Source organism: Odocoileus virginianus, chromosome 15 (genome assembly GCF_023699985.2).
Source record: "Odocoileus virginianus isolate 20LAN1187 ecotype Illinois chromosome 15, Ovbor_1.2, whole genome shotgun sequence".
NCBI classification, from domain to species: domain Eukaryota; kingdom Metazoa; phylum Chordata; class Mammalia; order Artiodactyla; family Cervidae; genus Odocoileus; species Odocoileus virginianus.
The window spans coordinates 8,049,519-8,067,784 of record NC_069688.1 but is presented as its reverse complement, the minus strand read 5'-3'; the positions used below and the strand labels follow the sequence as shown (position 1 = coordinate 8,067,784).

General features: G+C 43.3%; 1 protein-coding gene and 1 non-coding gene across 4 annotated transcripts in view; one reads left to right on the top strand and one right to left on the bottom strand.

The window, feature by feature from the left end:
* ADCY8 (adenylate cyclase 8) overlaps positions 1 to 18,266 on the bottom strand; it is a 229,144-nt gene that overhangs the window by 148,606 nt on the left and 62,272 nt on the right. For all 3 annotated transcript variants that reach the window (XM_020875262.2, XM_020875263.2, XM_020875264.2), the window contains exon 3: positions 5,765 to 5,895. In XM_020875262.2, coding sequence (XP_020730921.2) covers positions 5,765 to 5,895 — 131 coding nt within the window. The remainder of the gene's footprint in view (positions 1 to 5,764; positions 5,896 to 18,266) is intronic.
* On the top strand, positions 13,002 to 13,074 carry TRNAE-UUC (transfer RNA glutamic acid (anticodon UUC)). Its single transcript has one exon. It is a non-coding gene; the product is annotated as a tRNA-Glu (tRNA).

Here is an 18,266-nt window from a genome sequence, read left to right as displayed (position 1 = left end):
ATCCATTAGCTGATCACACCCTCTTTGAACTACAAGGCTCCTCACTGCCCCCTCCAGGTCAGCACACACCATTCTGAGGGCAGTAGCCCACTGTGGCTCCCTTTGCTTGACAAAGCGATAAAGCAATTCTTTTCTACTTCACCCAAAATTCTGTCTCCAAGAATTAATTCAGTGTCGGAGTACAGAGGCTGGATACAGCTTCAAAGTGATAATTGCCTACTTTAACAAGCCTGGCTGGGAAGAAGCAGCCAATCAAGAAATTGAGTGGACTGTTACGTGAGCATATATGCAAGTTTACATGCTGTGGGGTTGGAGGCAAGAGGAAGGAGTTAGGAAGCTCGGGCAGAGAAGCTAACTGTCCACCAAATCCACACCTCCCTGTCACTAGCAAAGGCCACTAGCAGGGGCTTTGGCCTCTTCTATCAAGGTGGGGCCGTGTAATCAGGTCCGATCAATGGAATCTGAGCAGACTGATACATGCCATGTCTGGGCCGAGTGTTATAAAAGCAGGTATGCCTTTCTCTCCAAGAACTGAATGGTGAGAATGTGGGTACCCATATGAAATGCAGGAGCCTTTATCCCTGAATCACCCACTGACCAGGGTATATAAGCCAGGAGGAAACTGTGTGGACAAATTATGTTGAGTTTATATCACTGAAACTGAGAGGTTATTTGTTAGAGCATTACCCTAACCAGCACAAGAAGAGTCTTAAATATATGGGGAGTGAGGAAGAGAAATAGAACTGGACAGATGGGACTGGAAGCCCAAATGGCTTGCCATAAAAAGCCGAGTGGCCAGGTGGAGCTCCAGAACGGAGCTGGTGAAGTCTCAGATGTTTATAGCTGAAATCGACTTGACAGTCCAAATGTTTTGTCCATTTCAAGCAGCTAGGTTTTTGAATTAGGGAAATGGAGATCCAGAAAGACAAAGGGATGCAGGAGATGTGCCTCATAGAAAGCGCTCTGGGATGCGTGCAAACCCGGAGCTGCTCACTGCAGTCCTCCCTGGGACACTCATGTCCCCAAGCACAGCTCCTCTCCCCACTCTTTATCAGGACAGGATACAAGGAACTGTATGAAATATAACTGAGCTGGACATTTAGAGCAGACTAATTTTAGGGAAAGGTCACAACATAAAAATGACATAAAAGCAACCAAGAAGAAAGAATGATCCAGGTGGGTTGCCTGGAAAAGAGTGACAGGATGAGAACTACATTTCAAAAATGCCACTTTCCTGCACTGGGTGTGCTCTGGGAGTTGGGGTAAGGCTGTCCTCCTCTGCTTTTTTCTTTTTAAATCTCCGGTCCTATTTTAGTTCTCAGTATCCTTGTTACGGGCAGGAGAGGCTCCACTGCCCCACGTTGAGAGCATCTTCCCAGGACCTGCGGGCCATGGGCATCTCGCCACCAATGCCGCTATGAACAGCAGGGAGGGGAGCCTCCAGCTGCCAGGATCTTTGCACATTCTTCTCCCACTAGAAATGGCTCCTTCACCACGAGCTCAGGCTGCTGGAGAATGTAGGGCAACAAACTCAATCTTAATTTAGTGTGGCTCCCAGTTCTGGAAAGGAGTCTGGAGCACAAAAGCTCAGTTCGATGACTGAAAATAAATGGGCAAGGTGCAGAGAGCAGAAGTAACTTTAGTTGTCCTCCACTAAGGGAAGTCCTGGAAATTGATTAATGCAGAAGGAACCCCAAACGTGTTACTTATTGAACGTAAAGCTCCCAAGTACGTTGACATGGGCATGCAGGCTTCTTTATATTTTTATTTATAAATATTTACTTCTATGTATTTTTAGGATAATTTTTTCTTTCCTCTTTCTTCATGGTGACAGGCACTTTTGTAATTTGTCATATATCTATTTTATGTCATATTTCATTATAGTTATACTTCATTAAATTACATATACTTATATATGGGCTTCCAAGGTGGCGTTAGTGGTAAAGAACTTGACTGCCAATTCAGGAGACATAAGAGACATAGGTTTGATCCCTGGGTTGGGATGATCCCTTGAAGGAGGGCATGGCAACCCACTCCAGTATTCTTGCCTGGAGAATCCCATGGACAGAGGAGCCTGGCAGGTTATAGTTTGTGGGGTCACAGAGAATCAGACACAACTGAAGTGACTGAGCATGCACGCATGCATGCTTATATATAAATCATGCTATGTAAATACATATTTCATAATGTCATATATATCAAATATTTATTATATATTTTGTATTTTTTGTATTTATATCTCATTGTTCTGCCTTCACTTGTGCTGATTCTTCTGTCCAGGATTCCTTTCCTTGAGTTTTTTCATTTGGCTGACTCAATTTCAAAGAAGCAAATAAGAATCATCTCAACTAGGAATGTTTCTCTATCCACCTCCATCCCCACTCCAGGCCTTCATCTTTTTATGATCTCTTAGCATCCTTTGCTTATTTTAATAATAGAACCTCACACTGGATTATAGTTATTGGTACTGCTCTGAGCCTATTGTGCAATTGGTATTGATGGGTTCCCATTGTCTGTGGGACAAGTTCTTTGATCTGGATTGTACTTTTACTAGAGCTGCTGTTTGAGAAGGGGCTCCTTGCAAACTCAAGCATCTAAACCAGTGTATCTCAATTCTTGGATGAGAATCTCAATGACGCATACTTAAACACCCTATAAAGGGTGGTGCTAGAATTAAGCATTCTGCCAGATTTACTTTCACACAAGTGCCCTGGCACACCAGAAAAACACCCAGGGATGCTGGTAAGAAGGAAGAGTTGTTCTTCCATTCTTCCGAAGTTAGGAGGAAAGGAACTAAGAGGGTACACTGGTGATTTTTAGAGCTGTTCAACTTATAGATTTTCCCCAATGCTTGGGAAATTTCCACCCTATGATATTTGCTTGGAGGGAGATACAATTCTATTGGACAAGCTGAAAAGTCAGATTTTTTTACTTTGTTACTTCTGGGGAATGACTGAGGCTCAGCCAATTGGACATATACATGTGCCTCAGGCTTGCTCAACTTGAGATGCAAAGAGGCAGGGTGGAGAGGGGGTCAGGGAGGGGTCGGGGTAGAGGCAGCCAAATCCAGACTCTGGGGCTGCAGGAGGAATGCTGTGTGCAGGGGTGGAGTCTGGGACAGGGCTGGTAGCACAGGGAACGGATTCTTCAGGAACAGTGGAAGCAGCCAGTGTCCTCCCTGGCCCAGTGCCCTGCTGTGATGTTGGCTGAGCTTTCAGCTTCATTCTGGCCCATGTCCTGAGCCTGCCTCTCCATCCTTCCCCGGTGACTATGGGAGCCACCACGTGGCCTTTCACTACATTTCTTTTACAACAGCCAAGGCTGGAGTCTTTATTTTCTTTTTAAAGCATCAGTTTTCATTTATTTCAATTCAGACAATAAAAACTGACTTGATTTATCTTTTATTCATTTGTTATTTAAAAATGTATTACTATGACTTGGAACCAATTAGTAATAAATGTTTATGAATTTTAAATTGTAATATATTACTAAGATATTAAATATCCTATACAAAATTTTCCTAAATATGTCTCTAAGTAAACTTTGTATGAAGCAAGGAAAAGAGAAACTATTTTTTGCTTATTTTGAGTTATAAAAAAATAAGACCTCAAAACCAACGAATGCTGCTCGACATTTACAACTGATGCTGTTCTACAAATTTTTCAGCTCATGGAGTAAAACAGGGTTGAATTCTTTTCCACTTGTAACCATGAAAATGTCTGAATCTACAGTATGCTTAATGCTCTATGATATGCTTACATCCATCCTGTGCTTTGGTATATATCTTCAGTCACATAATCTGTATAAACCACTGTAATGTGGCTATTAAAATGCCCAGTTTATAGACAAAGATCCTGAGATTCAGGTATGTAAATTGCCTACGGTCATACACAAGGAGAGGGAGAACTGGAATTCTAAACTGGTCTGCCTCATTAAAGGGCTTCCCTGGGGGCTCAGGCAGTAAAGAATCCACCTGTGATGCAAGAGATCCTGCTTTGATCCCTGAGTTGGGAAGATCCCCTGGAGAAGGGAATGGCTACCATTCCTTTGGGAGGGCACCCCAGTATTCTTGCCTGGAGAATTCCACAGACAGAGAAGCCTGGGGGGCTATAGTCTGCGAGATTGCAAAGAGTCGGACACGACTGAGCTACTAACACTTTTTCACTGCCTCATGAAGGAGTGCCCCCCCCCCCCCAACTCTGATTTTTACTACACACCATATTGTCTGGCACAGAGGAAGCACTGATGGATGGGTGGATGGGTGAAGCAATAATAGATGGTTGGGTGGATGGATGGATGGATGGGAGGCCAAAAATATGTTTGCAAAACAAAAATCAGCTGTAAACCTTTCTAGTATTGTTTTAAAGACACTTATGGGACTTCCCTTGTGGCATAGATGGTAAAGAGTCTGCCTGCAATGTGGGAGACCCAAGTTCAATCCCTCGGTGGGGAAGATCCCCTGGAGAAGAGAATGGTTATCCACTCTAATATTCTTGCCTGGAGAATCCCATGAACAGAGGAGCCTGGTGGGCTACAGTCCATGGGGTCGCCAAGAGTTGGGCACAACTTAGTGACTAAACAACAAACGTCTGTAGGTCACTCAGCAAGAGCTTTGGGCATTAGGGAAGCCCAGTAATGTATGCATGTGAGAGCTGGACGATAAAGAAAGCTGAGTGCCAAAGAACTGATGCTTTTGAACTGTGGTGCTGGAGAAGACTCTTGAGAATCTCTTGGACTGCAAGGAGATCCAACCATTCAAACCTAAAGGAAATTAGTCCTGAATATTCACTGGAAGGACTGATGCTGAAGCTGAAACTCCAATACTTTGGCCACCTGATGTGAAGAACTGACTCATGTGAAAAGACGTTGATGCTGGGAAACATTGAAGGCAGGAGGAGAAGGAGATGACAGAGGATGAGATGGTTGGATGGCATCACCGACTCAACGGACATGAGTTTGAGTAAACTCTGGGAGTTGGCGATGGACAGGGAGGCCTGGCGTGCTGCAGTCCATGGGGTCACAAAGAGTTGGACACGACTGAGTGACTGAACTGAACTAAACTGAATTGACCTGATGTAGCCTTAATGTGCTGATCTGAATGGGGAATCAAAAGACCCACTTTTTGTTGTTATAAAACAGCCTATGGGAACATGCTCAGTGTCTTGCTTGGTGTATGTGAGCTTCTAATATTTTTGTGTATCCCATAAATTCGTCAGAGTTAGGAACAGTGGTGATGAACATGGATGAGGAGGAACCAGGACTACAGCTCAGCTCAGAAGGGAGCCCTGGATGGGACGTTCACAGCCCCTCACAACTTGACTCTCGTCTGCCAAGGTAGATGGGCTTGTTCCAGACAAGTTTGGGCATAGATAGGAATCTACATGACGGAAGTGACTTAGCATGCATAAGAAACATAAAGAAGAGATGTATGTAATCGTCCCTAAAGCCTCCAGATCATATTCTGCAATCATTTTTTTCCCCATAAAAGTATAAAAATCTCTTGTCTTTCCTACACAAAATGTAAAGGCAGGCAAGCCTGCTGCAGGGGAGCCAGGCAAGAAGTTGATTAGCAAATATAACTGCATTTCTCTGACATTCTTCTGGAGGCTCAATTTGGAAGTGTAAAACTCTCTGATGAATAATCACTAGTTAATGAGTTAATCAATCACATGAAGAAAGGCACTGACATTTAGGCAGACAGAAACCATGGCAGTGAGGAGAGAGCAGCCAGGGCAGAGACCTAGGTGGGGGTCTTGTCGCTCACCTGACATTCTCGTAGCGATGGATGTAGATCCGGTGGAATTGATGCTGTAGGTGCTCATCTTCCACGTTGGTCATGTCATTGATCATCTCCAGGACGACAAATCGAGGAAGCACGGACAGCACAAGTCGCTCCTGGGACAAACCAACACAAGGGTGAGAGCTAAAGTATTGCTGCCGGATCAGTAAACAAAGGACATTAGCGCCATCAAGCCATGAAATTACAGCTGCCCTGATGGTGGGCACTGAGGGAGCTCAGGATGGAGACAAAGGCGCTGCCCACTGCCAAGCCCATCCAGCGGTCAAGTGGCTGCAGCCACCCTGGACCACGCCACCCTGGACCACGCACCCTGAGCAAACCCACCATGAGGAAACACACGATACTGGCCCCAGAGAGCGGAGCTGCATAGCAAAAGCATGATTTCAATGAGCCCAGACGCTTGTATCTTCCCTTACATAGAAAAGCGCCAAACTCCTTATGAGAGATGTTTGATTTTCTTTTGTTAAGAATAATCCTTTGATGTTCCAACTACCTGGTCTCTTGTTGCAAAAACTCTTATATATCCTGGCTCCCCCATCCGCCCTTGCCTCTTAGAAACAGTTTTCTCAGCATGTCTGAGATGCTGTGATCCAGGCTTGAAATCCTCAGAAAGTCTGCCGAATAAAACATAACTGTTAGGGGAGTGGGTGAATTTCCTCGGTTCTGTCTCATCACGACAGAAATTTGAAGCCTCGGATGTTAAAGCCCTTGGCATGTCACAGCTCTCGGACAGTGTTACAGCGCCGTGTTATAGCTCAGTTTTATTTAGAAAATAAAAGGAAAATACCTCCTCGAGGCATGAGGGCATGCCGACCCAAAAGACGTGAAGAGAAGAGAGAGAGAGAAAGAGAGACATGGAGAGTGTGCGCGCGTGTGCACACAGAGAGAGAGAGCCCCCTGGCCTTTGGCTCCCCTTTTAGTTTTTTTCCTCCCCCTGGGCCTGCTCTATGTAAATTGGGCTAGCCAGGAGTGCTGTTTGTTCTACCTGAGGTCCTCACTCTGGTCCTTGGACCTTCCTTTGTTCTATTTTCACGGGCTTTTCCCTTTCTTGTCTTTTAGCCACTGCCATTCTGGCCTCCTTTTTCCTATTATAACTACCTAATAATAACTATCAACTTTTAGGTTGTGTAATCTTTTTCCAGTCAACAAGGGACAGTCTTGTTAAACTGATCACTGGGTCTCAGAAGGGTGGATGGAGTGTGTAGAAGTCATAGGGCTCTTGGTTGACCTCCTTGAGGAACTATTGATTTTCTACCATTCTAGGAACATGACAAATGTCTACTGAGTACTTGTTATTTTCTGGGCACCGTGCTGAGTGTTAGTAGATGGTGGTGAAACAAATGGATGAGACCCCTACTACTGTGGAGCTTACATTCTAAAAAGGGATATAGACATTGAATACAACACACCCAAAGTTGCCCACACACGTTTATGTGTAACAAATGCCAAGAAGAACAGGTCATGATCAGAGAATATGATGGTTGATGACATGATCCAAATTGGGGGTCAGGAATGACCTTCCTGAGGAACTGATAGGTAAATGAATTTTTGAAAGTTTGAAATGAGCCAGCCTTGTGTAGTGTGAGAAGAGAGCCCCAGGAAGAGGAAACAGAGAGTGCAAATGTCCTGAGGCAAACGAAGAGCAATGGTGTGGGTGGAGGGTGGTAAGAGAGGAGTGTGGTGATATGCAACGAGGTTGGAGGTGTAGATAAATGTGTCAGGCCTGCCTAAGATGTTAGCATTTTATTTCATTAAAACCGGAAGCCACTGCATGATACTATGCAGAGGAGTGACATCAGCTGATATTTTAAAAGAACATCCTTGGCTGTGGTTTGGAGAATGAATCATCAGAAGGGGCCAAGCGTGCGGGCAGGGAGACCAGGTGAGACGTGATAGGGGGATACTGTCTATAGGACTGGCAACCAGAGGGATGGCAGGAGAGAAAGAGGGTGTAACCATGGTGATAGATGGGTTTTTGGGTTTGGTTAATGGGAAGCATGTGCTATGTTCACTGAAACAGGGAACATGGGAGAGGAATCAGGCTCAGAAGACATCAACTCTTCCTCGAGAGGAAAGGAAACCAGATATATAGCCTGAAAGTAGGAACCCAACACTTGTCAGAAAAATGTTTTACTATGTGATCAACATGGTAGATGAAAACAAAATAACCCATTAACTAGCAACATGAACTAAATCCTAAAAGGATCTTGTGCTGTGGGAACTAGGCAAGAATCTGCTTCTTTCTTTTTCTATAATTTGCTCTAGTATGGATAGGAGTTTAAGACAGATATGTTTAATTATTATTATTAATTTTCAAAATTTAAGTATAGTTGATTGACAATGCTAATTGTGCGTTAATTTCTGCTGTCTAGCAAAGTGATTCAGCATCACACACACACACACATATATACATACATTCTTTTTAAATGCTCTTTTCCATTATGGTTTTTCATAGGATATTGAATATAGTTCTCTGTCCAAACAGTAGGACCTGGCTGTTTATCTGTTCAACCTATAACAGCTTATATCTGCTGACACCAACCACCCACTCCATGCCTCTCCCAACCCCTCCCCCTAAGACAGGTGCATTTTAATCATCATAGTTTCTCACATCTTCATAGATATTTAAGGATCCTAAGCATTTTCACCATTCATTCTTTCATTTGTTCCTCACAAAACCCTGAAAAGAAGCAGGCACAAATAATTAACTTCACTTAACTGGGAGACTGAATCAAATCAAATCGCTTGCATGACCTAAACAGTTACCACATTGCAAAGCCAGGACGCAATCCTTTACTATGCTTCTCCTGGATGGGATTCTTGGTGAGATGAGAAAAGCCCCAGGTTCTGAGTCTGACTGGAGTTCAGATCCTGCCTTCATCCCTCAGTAATAAGGTAGCACTATGTGAACTACATCCTCTCTCTGAGACTTAGTTCCCTGATTTGGCAAATAGTGATAATATCACCTACTTCACAAGGCTGCAATGAAAATTCAATGAAATAAAATACGTGCAGGGCCCGGAGTTAATTCCCTCCTGCTTCCTCTTTGCTCTATTCAACCTTGCTCTCATGTGAAAGGCTTTGTCAATGAAGTGTCCACAGAGCTTTGCATGATGAGGTTTTTCCTCTTGGGAAAGCTGTCCCACTGTGGGGCTTCCTGCAAACGCCCCTGCCTGATGTCTATTTCATGATTATTATGCTGTCTGTCAATTTCCAAGTACTTGTGATCCAGTTCAGGTAATCGCTGCTGGATGGGAGTCATTCCTCATCATGGCTTTGAGGGGCACTCGAAGCCTCAAAACTGTAGGTGCTAAAGAGATACTTCCTAAACAAATGAGTGAACAGAGAGATGGCAGAGACTGTGTTCAGTTCATGACTGCATCTCCTTCCATGGCCATCACAGGCCCTGGCACAGGATCATTAATTATTAAATAGATTCTTTAAGTGGCAGCGCATATTCACTCTTCAAGTATGGCATAGACGCTTTGTGGGAGACTTTTTTTAGAAAACATTTTAATTTCAATGTGTTCCCACATGACTAAAATATTTAAACGTCTTACAAATTATCATACACAAGAGCTTTTTCTGACCAAACCATTTCATGTTTTATTTTCTGACTATTAGTTCTGGGACACTGGTGAACAGAACAACAGATATTATTTAGGAGGTAGATGCACCTTGTTTGCAAACAGAAATAGATTGTTTGTTTGTTTGCTTTGTTTTACAATTCCAGAAACACAAGGATTTGACATTAAATACCTTTTAATAATCAAAAGGGAATAATCATAACATTGTCCCCATTAATTCTGAAGATATATTTCATAAAATTCCACATCTTTATGGGAGATTTTCAAAATAAAATTTTAATAGCGAAATTCTCCAGCACCCAAGTTTGCCAGCCTTTGGCTAGTCTGGCTACTGCCAACTGCCCCAGTTCCCCACCCTGTAAGGCATTTTCTTCCAGATGATGGGAAATTGCCTGGAGTCTGCTTATAAAAGCCCATTTTCAACACTTTTAGTTCCCTGAGATTTGCTAGCTGCTTGAGAAACATCATTCAAATCCCCTGAAAACACAGTCTGAAAGAAAAATGGGAAAGTTTGCCCCTTAGTACAATTCCCAAGTCTTACTGAGGCAGAATATCAGATTTTCCGGCTTTGGAGATCAGAGGTACAAGACTCTCTCCTGTAGCCAGACTGTGGCCCAGGGTGGCCTTTGTACCCACATTCTGCACATCTTTCTCTCCCCCGGGTTTTCCCCATTTGTATGAAAAGGGACCGCAGGTGGATTTCAAGGGCCTCAGTGGCTCCTGCCTGGACTTGCCTCTCCTCTAACTGGCTCTATTCCAGTCATCAAAATGGCTTCATGGGCACCCACTGCTACAGTGCATCCTGAGGGGGAAGTCAAGGTGAAAACAATGAGGGAGTCAGCATCCTCATTTTATGCAAATACTTGTCCTGGGGAAGAGAAAGAAAGTAGGGCAGTCCTCTGAGGCAGGCAGTACTTCCGAGCTTGCACGCACCCATGCTTCTGAATGGCTTTGGGAAGAACTCACCATTTAGACCCTCGCAAATCAGAGACCTCCCAATACTCTGCACCATAGGCCAAGCAAGGTCAGCTGCAGTATAGGTCCAGGCTCTGGTGAGAGGCTTATCCTGGGGTTATAGATAATATCTTTTCAAAAAAATGTTTATTTATTTGGTTGCACTGTGTCTTAGCTGCAGCATGTGGGATCTTTAGTGGCAGCAGGCGAATTCCTAGTCAAGGTGTGTGAACTAGTTGCAGCATGAGGCATCCAACTCCCTGACTAGGGATTGGACTCAGGGACCCTGTGTTGGGAGCTTGGAGTCCCAGCTCACCAGGGAAGTCCCCAATGATATCTTATTTTAAAGTGATCGCTCATTGTGTAGCAAGCCAAGTGCTTTGCATTTAGTATCTAATCAAAACCTCACATTAACCATGCATGCATGCTAAACCGCTTCAGTTGTGTCCAACTCTTTGCGACCCCATGTACCATAGCCCATAAGGCTCTTCTGTCCATGGGATTCTCCAGGCAAGAATATCGGAGTGGGTTGCCATGCTCTCCTTCAGGAGATTCTTCCTGACCCAGGAATTGAACTCATGTCTCTTAACATCTCTTGCATTGGCAGATGGCTCCTTTACCAGCAGAGCCACCGGGGAAGCCCATCGTAGTGTGAAATGGAGTATCTGCCCTCTTATCAGTAAACAAGGGTGTGACAGCCATCTGGGATCTCGGCCTCCAAATGTGACTCTGAGCCCAGAGAGCGCCCAAAACGGAGAACAATGCCTTTGATCCAGTTTCTTCATCCTCCCTACAGTGAACGAGGACCGAGGGATGTAAAAAACCCAAGACGCAGGATGCTGGCCCCAGACAGCTGAGATGCACATGAAAGGAATGATTTCAGTGAGCCCAGACACTTGCATTTTCCCATACATAAAAGAGCACTGAATTCCTTGATTTGAGATACCTGGTTTTCCTCAATTAACAATAACCTTTGATGTTCAGACTACCCGCCTTTTGCTGCAAACTTCTATCTAACCTGACTCCTCCCCACCCACCTCCTCACCAACAGTTCTCTCAGGGTCACTTGAGATGCTGTTTCCCGGGCTTGAAGTCCTGAGAATTCCCACCAAATACAAAATAACTCTCAATTTCCAGGTTTTGACAATTGTTTTAGCTGACAGTAGGTTACTATTTTCACTGCATTTTATTAATACAAATAAGATGTTGAGATTTAAAGAATTTAAGCTAAATGAGGCAGTTCAGAGTCATGTACTTGGTAAGTGCATAGTGAAGATTCAAGCCCATTTCTTTTTCCTTTGAAACTTAGATTATAATTCATCCATTTATTCATTTGTTTCTCATGACAAGGAGTAGGTGTTATGTGACAGGTGCAGGGCTGGGCATAGAGAATAGGCAGTAGACAAAACCAGACATGGTACTCGCCTTTGCAGAGGTAATATTCTAGACGTAATGAATGGTAAATAAAAACATGGAGTAATATACGGGATGCTGTTTATATAAACATGGAACTGAACACTTTGGAAAGACTCGGTAATATTGTGTAGCTAGAACACTGCACCCAAACTAGATGTCAGCAAGCCAGCCATACACATTTGTAGGAAAAAGAATAAAAATCCAGAAATCACTCTGATAATTTTGAGAGTACTTTTTAATATGTGGCTCCATTTTAAAGAACCAGAAATTTTGACTGGTGCACTAGTAGCTGTGGTCTCTGTAAGAAACAGTAGACCTCTGCTTGAAAAATACCTTAGCCTTATTTTAAGAGACCAGATAATGAACTTATTATTCTATGGTTAAATTACAAATAAAATGTATAAATTGAATTCCCATAAGCTCCCATTTCAACCTACTTTTTCAATTTACCAAGCAGCCTCCCCTCCTATCCAGATGACTTCAGCTAAAGGATTTTACGATTCTTACTTGGGTGTCTGCCACCCTTCCTAAGGGCTCCCCGAGTGGCACTAGTGGTAAAGAACCCTCCTGCCAATGCAGGAAATGTACGAGACGAGGGTTCGATCCCTGGTTCGGGAAGATCCCCTGGAGGAGGACATGGCAACCCACTCCAGTATTCTTGTCTGGAGAATCCCATGGACAGAGGAGCCTGGAAGGCTACAGTCCACACACAGGTTTGCAAAGAGTGGGACACGACTGAAGCGACTTAGCACAGCACAGCACCCTCCCTAAACTGGGATGCATTTGAGAGCAAAAAGGATGTTTTTTTCCACCTGCAGAAACCAACACAGGCTTAATGAGGAAGTGGTTATATTATCTGATTCCTTTAATGATAAAGAGACAGATATCCTAGTTGACACAGCTGAAGCAAAACCAGGATTTATCCTAACTATACTGGTGTCTTAAGGAATCTAGGGGCAAAACCTGGACTTTGGAAACAAAAAGACCCAGAGACCCATAATGACTCTTTCCCTAAAACTTGGGTCTCTTCTTCTCCTGAAGGCCAGTTTCATCCTCCTCACTGACTTCTCAGCCACTGGGAGCTCTTGGTCCTTTGGCCATTTTTGAGAAAATTCTTGCAGAGTTCAAGATGCAATATGTCTGCTCAGGGGTTCTGCTTGGATCAAACATCTAGCTCATGCTCATGGTTCAGGATCAGGATAAAGATTATGGTGTTAATGGGGTGATCATTATAACAGGGGAACTCCCTGGTGGTCCAGTGGTTAGGACTCTGCGCTTTCACTGCTGAGGGCCAAGGTTCAATCCCCGGTCAGGGAACTATGATCCCACAGGCTGTGCAGAGCAACCAAAATAAATAAATAAATAAATAAATAAATAAATAAAAGGATTAAGGTTGTTCTGCTTTTTATTATCACCATTCATTGGCAGTTTTAAACACTGTCAGCTATAAAATACCCCTGTTCACTCCCAAGACGATTGCTTAGCAGAGAACTTGGCATATAGGACGCCTGTAGATCCGTCCATGATGTGGCAATGCACACCTTTGTCATCCATCTCACCCTGACCGAGGCTCAGCACATCCATGGTAACCTTTAGCTGAGGGTCTAGTCTGATGTATCAACCACTATAACATGATGAAATAAAAAGGAAGGCACTTTTTTTGCTCTTTGGGAATGCAAACGATAAACCAAAGGCAATATGACACTTGGGGAGATGCTATGTTCTAAAGGAATTTAGTCAAATGTGAGGAATAAAGAACACATTTGTTAGCCCAGAAGACATTAGGCACTAAACCTGCTGCTAAGTAGCCTCTCTTGAAAATCTCTCTTTTAAGTACTTCTTAAGGCTTGAGGATTTCAAAGTCTTTTCAGAGAATGCTAAAAGACTCCCACAAAGTTCACTACTTTTCTCAGACTCAGGTAACACGATGAAGCACTGTGCTATTTTCAATAAAAAGATGTTGATATGTAGGTCAGAAATCACAATCGGAAGAACTAAATTTTTTTTGGCATGCGCTCACTAATTTTCTGATCTTGGACAAATTACTTAATGTCTCTGAATCTGAGTTTTCAGGTATAAAGTGGAAGGAAGTGTTAGTCACTCAGTTGTGTCCAACTCTTTGTGATCCTGTGGACTGTAGCCCACTAGGCTGCTCTGTCTATGGAAGGTTCCAGGCCAGAACACTGGAGTGGGTTGCCATTCTCCTCTCCAAAAGGTCTTCTTGACTCAGGGGTCAAACCCGGGACTCCTGCATTGCAGATCCTTTACCATCTGAGCCATCAGATGGAAGTAAGTACTAAAGCAGGTATAGAAGTAAGTACTAAAGCAGGTATAAAAGCAGGTACTAAATCTCATTCTGCCTACTTCGCAAAGAAGCTTTATTGAGGATGAGACATTCCAGCTGGATATTACAGTGTCTTAAAAAAAAAAAAAATGGAGTTTGCCGGACAGAATCAGAGGAGAACATTCAGGCAATGGGCAAAGATGTGGAGAAGAGATGGAAGGTGGCAAGTTTGTGGAAAGGGTCACCAGTGTGGTAGGTTCTTGGGGAAGAGGCACTGTTCAGAACTGAGACTTGAGAATTCCATTGGAAACAGTCTGGGATGGCCCTTGAATGCTACAGCAATTGGGAGAGTAGCAATGACATATACAAGCATCACTGACTCAACGGACGTGAATCTGAGCAAACTCCCAGAGACAGCGGAAGACAGGAGTGTACATGGGCTCACCAAGAGTCAGACACGACTTAGCGACTGCACAACAACAACAGTGTGTGAAATAGATAGCAGGTGGAAATCTGCCGTATAATACAGACACGTCAGCTTGGTGCTCCGTGGTGACTCAGAAGGGAAGGATGAGGAGGGTGGGAGAGAGGTTCAAGAGGGAGGGGATGTATGCATACATATAGCTGATTCACTTTGTTGTACAATAGGAACTAACACAACATTGAAAAACAATTATACTCCAATAAAAAAAAAATCTGATCTTTAGCCCATAGGGGAAGAGAGAGCAGGACGTGATTTTTAAAACTGGGAGTTACAGTCAAAAAAGTAAAAAGGCCACAAACATCCTTTTCTGAATCAGAGACTCAAAAGTCAGTGCCTATATTTCCCCAAATCCTGCAATTCTGGATCTGATTAGGGTTTTGACAATTAGATGCTTTTCTCTAAGACTTAGAATTTGGAGGTTAGACAGAAGTTATTTTTCATCTACTTCTGTTTCTATTTTTTGTTGTTGCTGGCAATCATGATTATGGAGATAATGGGGTTTGAAATAGCAGTCTTCTGCTATCTACTCACAAGATTTGCAGCTGTTTGAAAGGTGGCCGTTGTCCATATTTTTGCCACAGGGGCACTGAAAAGGTGGCACTGGTCTGGAACTAAGAAATGTGGCAACAGGGGTTCCATAATCCCCGCTCTCCACAGCATGTGGGAAGCTAGTCCCCAAGGTTTAGAAAAGAAACATCGATGTCCCAAGAGAGGATTTAATCTACCTCCAAGGCCAAGGGACAAGAAAAGCCCTCTTGTTTAACTGTGGCAGGAAGGCATTTTATAATTTCATCGACACTCAAAAATCCTTTCTAAAATTCATCAGGGGACTTCCCTGGTCGTCCAGTGGTTAGGAATTCACCTTCCAATGCAGGGGATGTGGGCTCGATCCCTAGTCGGGGAGCTAAGAAGCCACATGCCAAAAAACTAAAATGTAAAACAGAAGGAATATTGTAACAGATTCAAGACTTTAAAAACAAAAAGTCCACGTTTTAACAAAAATAAAATTTATCAGGACTTTAGAAATTAGATACGCTTTGCCCTGAAGTCCTCTTGACTATATATTTGCAAATGACACGCACCTCATGTCACTCTGATATTCTATTACACACCAAAAGAGCGTACCTATTTGCCTCTATTTGACTATTCAGTTCAATTCCCTTATAAACAGGGTCATGCCTGAAGTGTTCCTAGAAGCTGAATAGACTCCAGCCCCAGAGAATGCACAGCAAATGGGGAATCCAGACACGGGAACACTTCATGGCTCATTTCAGTAAGCGCCATCAGGGAAGCAGGAACCTGGCCCTCTGGGGACACTAGGAGTGACCCAGAGGTAAATGGTGGAAGTGTGGGGTCTGATGGTCCCTGTCCCTCAGTCACACCAGGACATTTATTTCAAATAAGTCTCTCAATAATTTCATGAGGGGAGTTGGAGTATGGCCAATTTAACAGATAGGAAAACCAAGGGAGCTACAGTCTTTGCCCAAGCTTATGCAGTCAATAAAGTGCAAAATTGGAACTTAAACCAAGTCTTTCTAAGTCTCAGCATCGATTAAGTCGCCTATGAACATAGTAGGATTTGTCCAAAAAATAAATTTTCCAGTGAAATTCTAACACCAAAAAAAGTCAAAAATCACAGAGAGGCTTGTCTTTGGAGAACCCTGGGTGACATTTCCCTCGATTCTGATAAACTCCTTTCAGACCACGGTCACTTCAAAATCTGTTATAATAACATGCTATCATAGGTGCTGAGAAGCAATGTATAAAAGCTACCAAATGTTGTTTCAATTAACTGGCTACAGAAACATATACCCTTTGGACAACTGCAAACCCTCCTGTGGAAAACACTTCTAGTGATATAGGGTGTTTTTTGGTTTTTGTTTTCCAAGAATATTTGAACAGACGTGGCAGAGTGCATACATTTCCAAACTAGCATCCATGTCCTTGGACGGGAACCACTTGGGTATCTGCAAAGTGAAGACTTTAGTCTTGAAGGTGAGGTGGGGAGAGAATTTTTCATTGATTCCAAGTGGGCTGATCCAGGCTTGTGGGTCCTGAGACTCCAAAAAGTTGAAGGGATCCTATTTAAGATAAACACCACAAGGCCTTCCCTGGTGGCTCAGCAGTCAAGAATCCACTTGCTAATGCAGGAGACATGGGTTCTGTCTCCGATTCAAGAAGATCCCGCATACCTCGGAGCAACTAAGCCCATGCACCACGAATATTGAGCCTGTGCTATAAAGCCCAGGAGCCACAACTACTAAAGCCCTTGCACCCTAGAGCCCAAACTTCACAAGAAAGGTTACCGCAATGAGAAGCGGTCAGACCACAAATAGAGTAGCCCCCACTCACTGCAACTAGAGAGAAGTTCGTGCAGCAACAAAGATCCAGCACAGCCAAAAGTAGAATGAATAAAATTATTTTTTTTTAAATGGCTGACATTTACCCAGTACATTAAAAAAAAGAAAAACATGACAAATTGTAACTGCAAACTTCAGAGGATCCCTTGGAGGGTCTTAGAACGGCCTTATAAGCGAGGAGCCCTAAAGCTTAAACTTTATCATTGTCACCAAAAGTCTGCTTCTGAGCAGGCAAACCATCTTTCTTTATTACAAATGTTGGAAGATGCCAACACTTTGGAACCTGTGGCTGCGTGTGAACAAATAAAACACAGTATCGCCTAGCTCAAGTATTAATATGCAGCTGTTTCCATAGATACCTGATTAAAACTATGCCACACATGTGTTTTAGAAGGTTATTTGAATACTGTCTCTGATGCAGTGAATTCTTAGTTTCTAATTCAATTGTTATGATTATGGTACCTTTTTTAGATTATTACAGATGTTTTATAACACTCATCCACTGAAATTTTAAAAAACATAAAATTTGTGTTTTATCTTGATAGAGAGCAGAGCTTTTCAAATTTATTCCAGAACATGTGTACATGCTCAGTCACTCAGTTGTGTCCAGCTCTTTGTCACCCTATGTACTGTTGCCCACCAGAATCCTCTGTCCATGGGATTCTCCAGGCATGAATACTGGAGTAGGTTGCCATGCCCTCCACCAGGGAATCTTCCCAACCCAGGGATGGAACCCACATCTCCTGAGTCTCCTGCATTGGCAGTGGATTTTTTTTTTACCACTGAGCCACCGGGGAAGCCTCTTATTCAAGAACATCATACTTTAACAGCAATTGGGACAGTAAGCTTCGGAGGTTGAAAGACGGACGAAAATTCAAATAAGGAGCCTCCTGCTGGCATCATTATCAGGAGCTTCTATGTCCTCTTCAGGGACATTTTAAAAATAATACAAAAGAATAACTTACATCCGTAGTGTGTGTATAGTTAAAAATTACTTTCACATGTACTTGTCCACTGAGTGGTCAAAAGAATCTTGAAGGTAGAAGAATCTTGATTTTGAGTTCAGTTCAGTTGCTCAGTCTGTGTCCAACTCTTTGCGACCCTGTGAACCACAGCACGCCAGGCCTCCCTGTCCATCACCAACTCCTGGAGTCCACCGAAACCCATGTCCATCGAGTTGGTGATGCCATCCAACCATCTCATCCTCTGCCGTCCCCTTCTCCTCCTGCCCTCAATCTTTCCCAGCATTAGGGTCTTTTCCAATGAGTCAGCTCTTCACATGAGGTGGCCAAAGTATTGGAGTTTCAGCTTCAGCATCAGTCCTTCCAATGAACACCCAGGACTGATCTCCTTTAGGATGGACTGGTTGGATCTCCTTGCA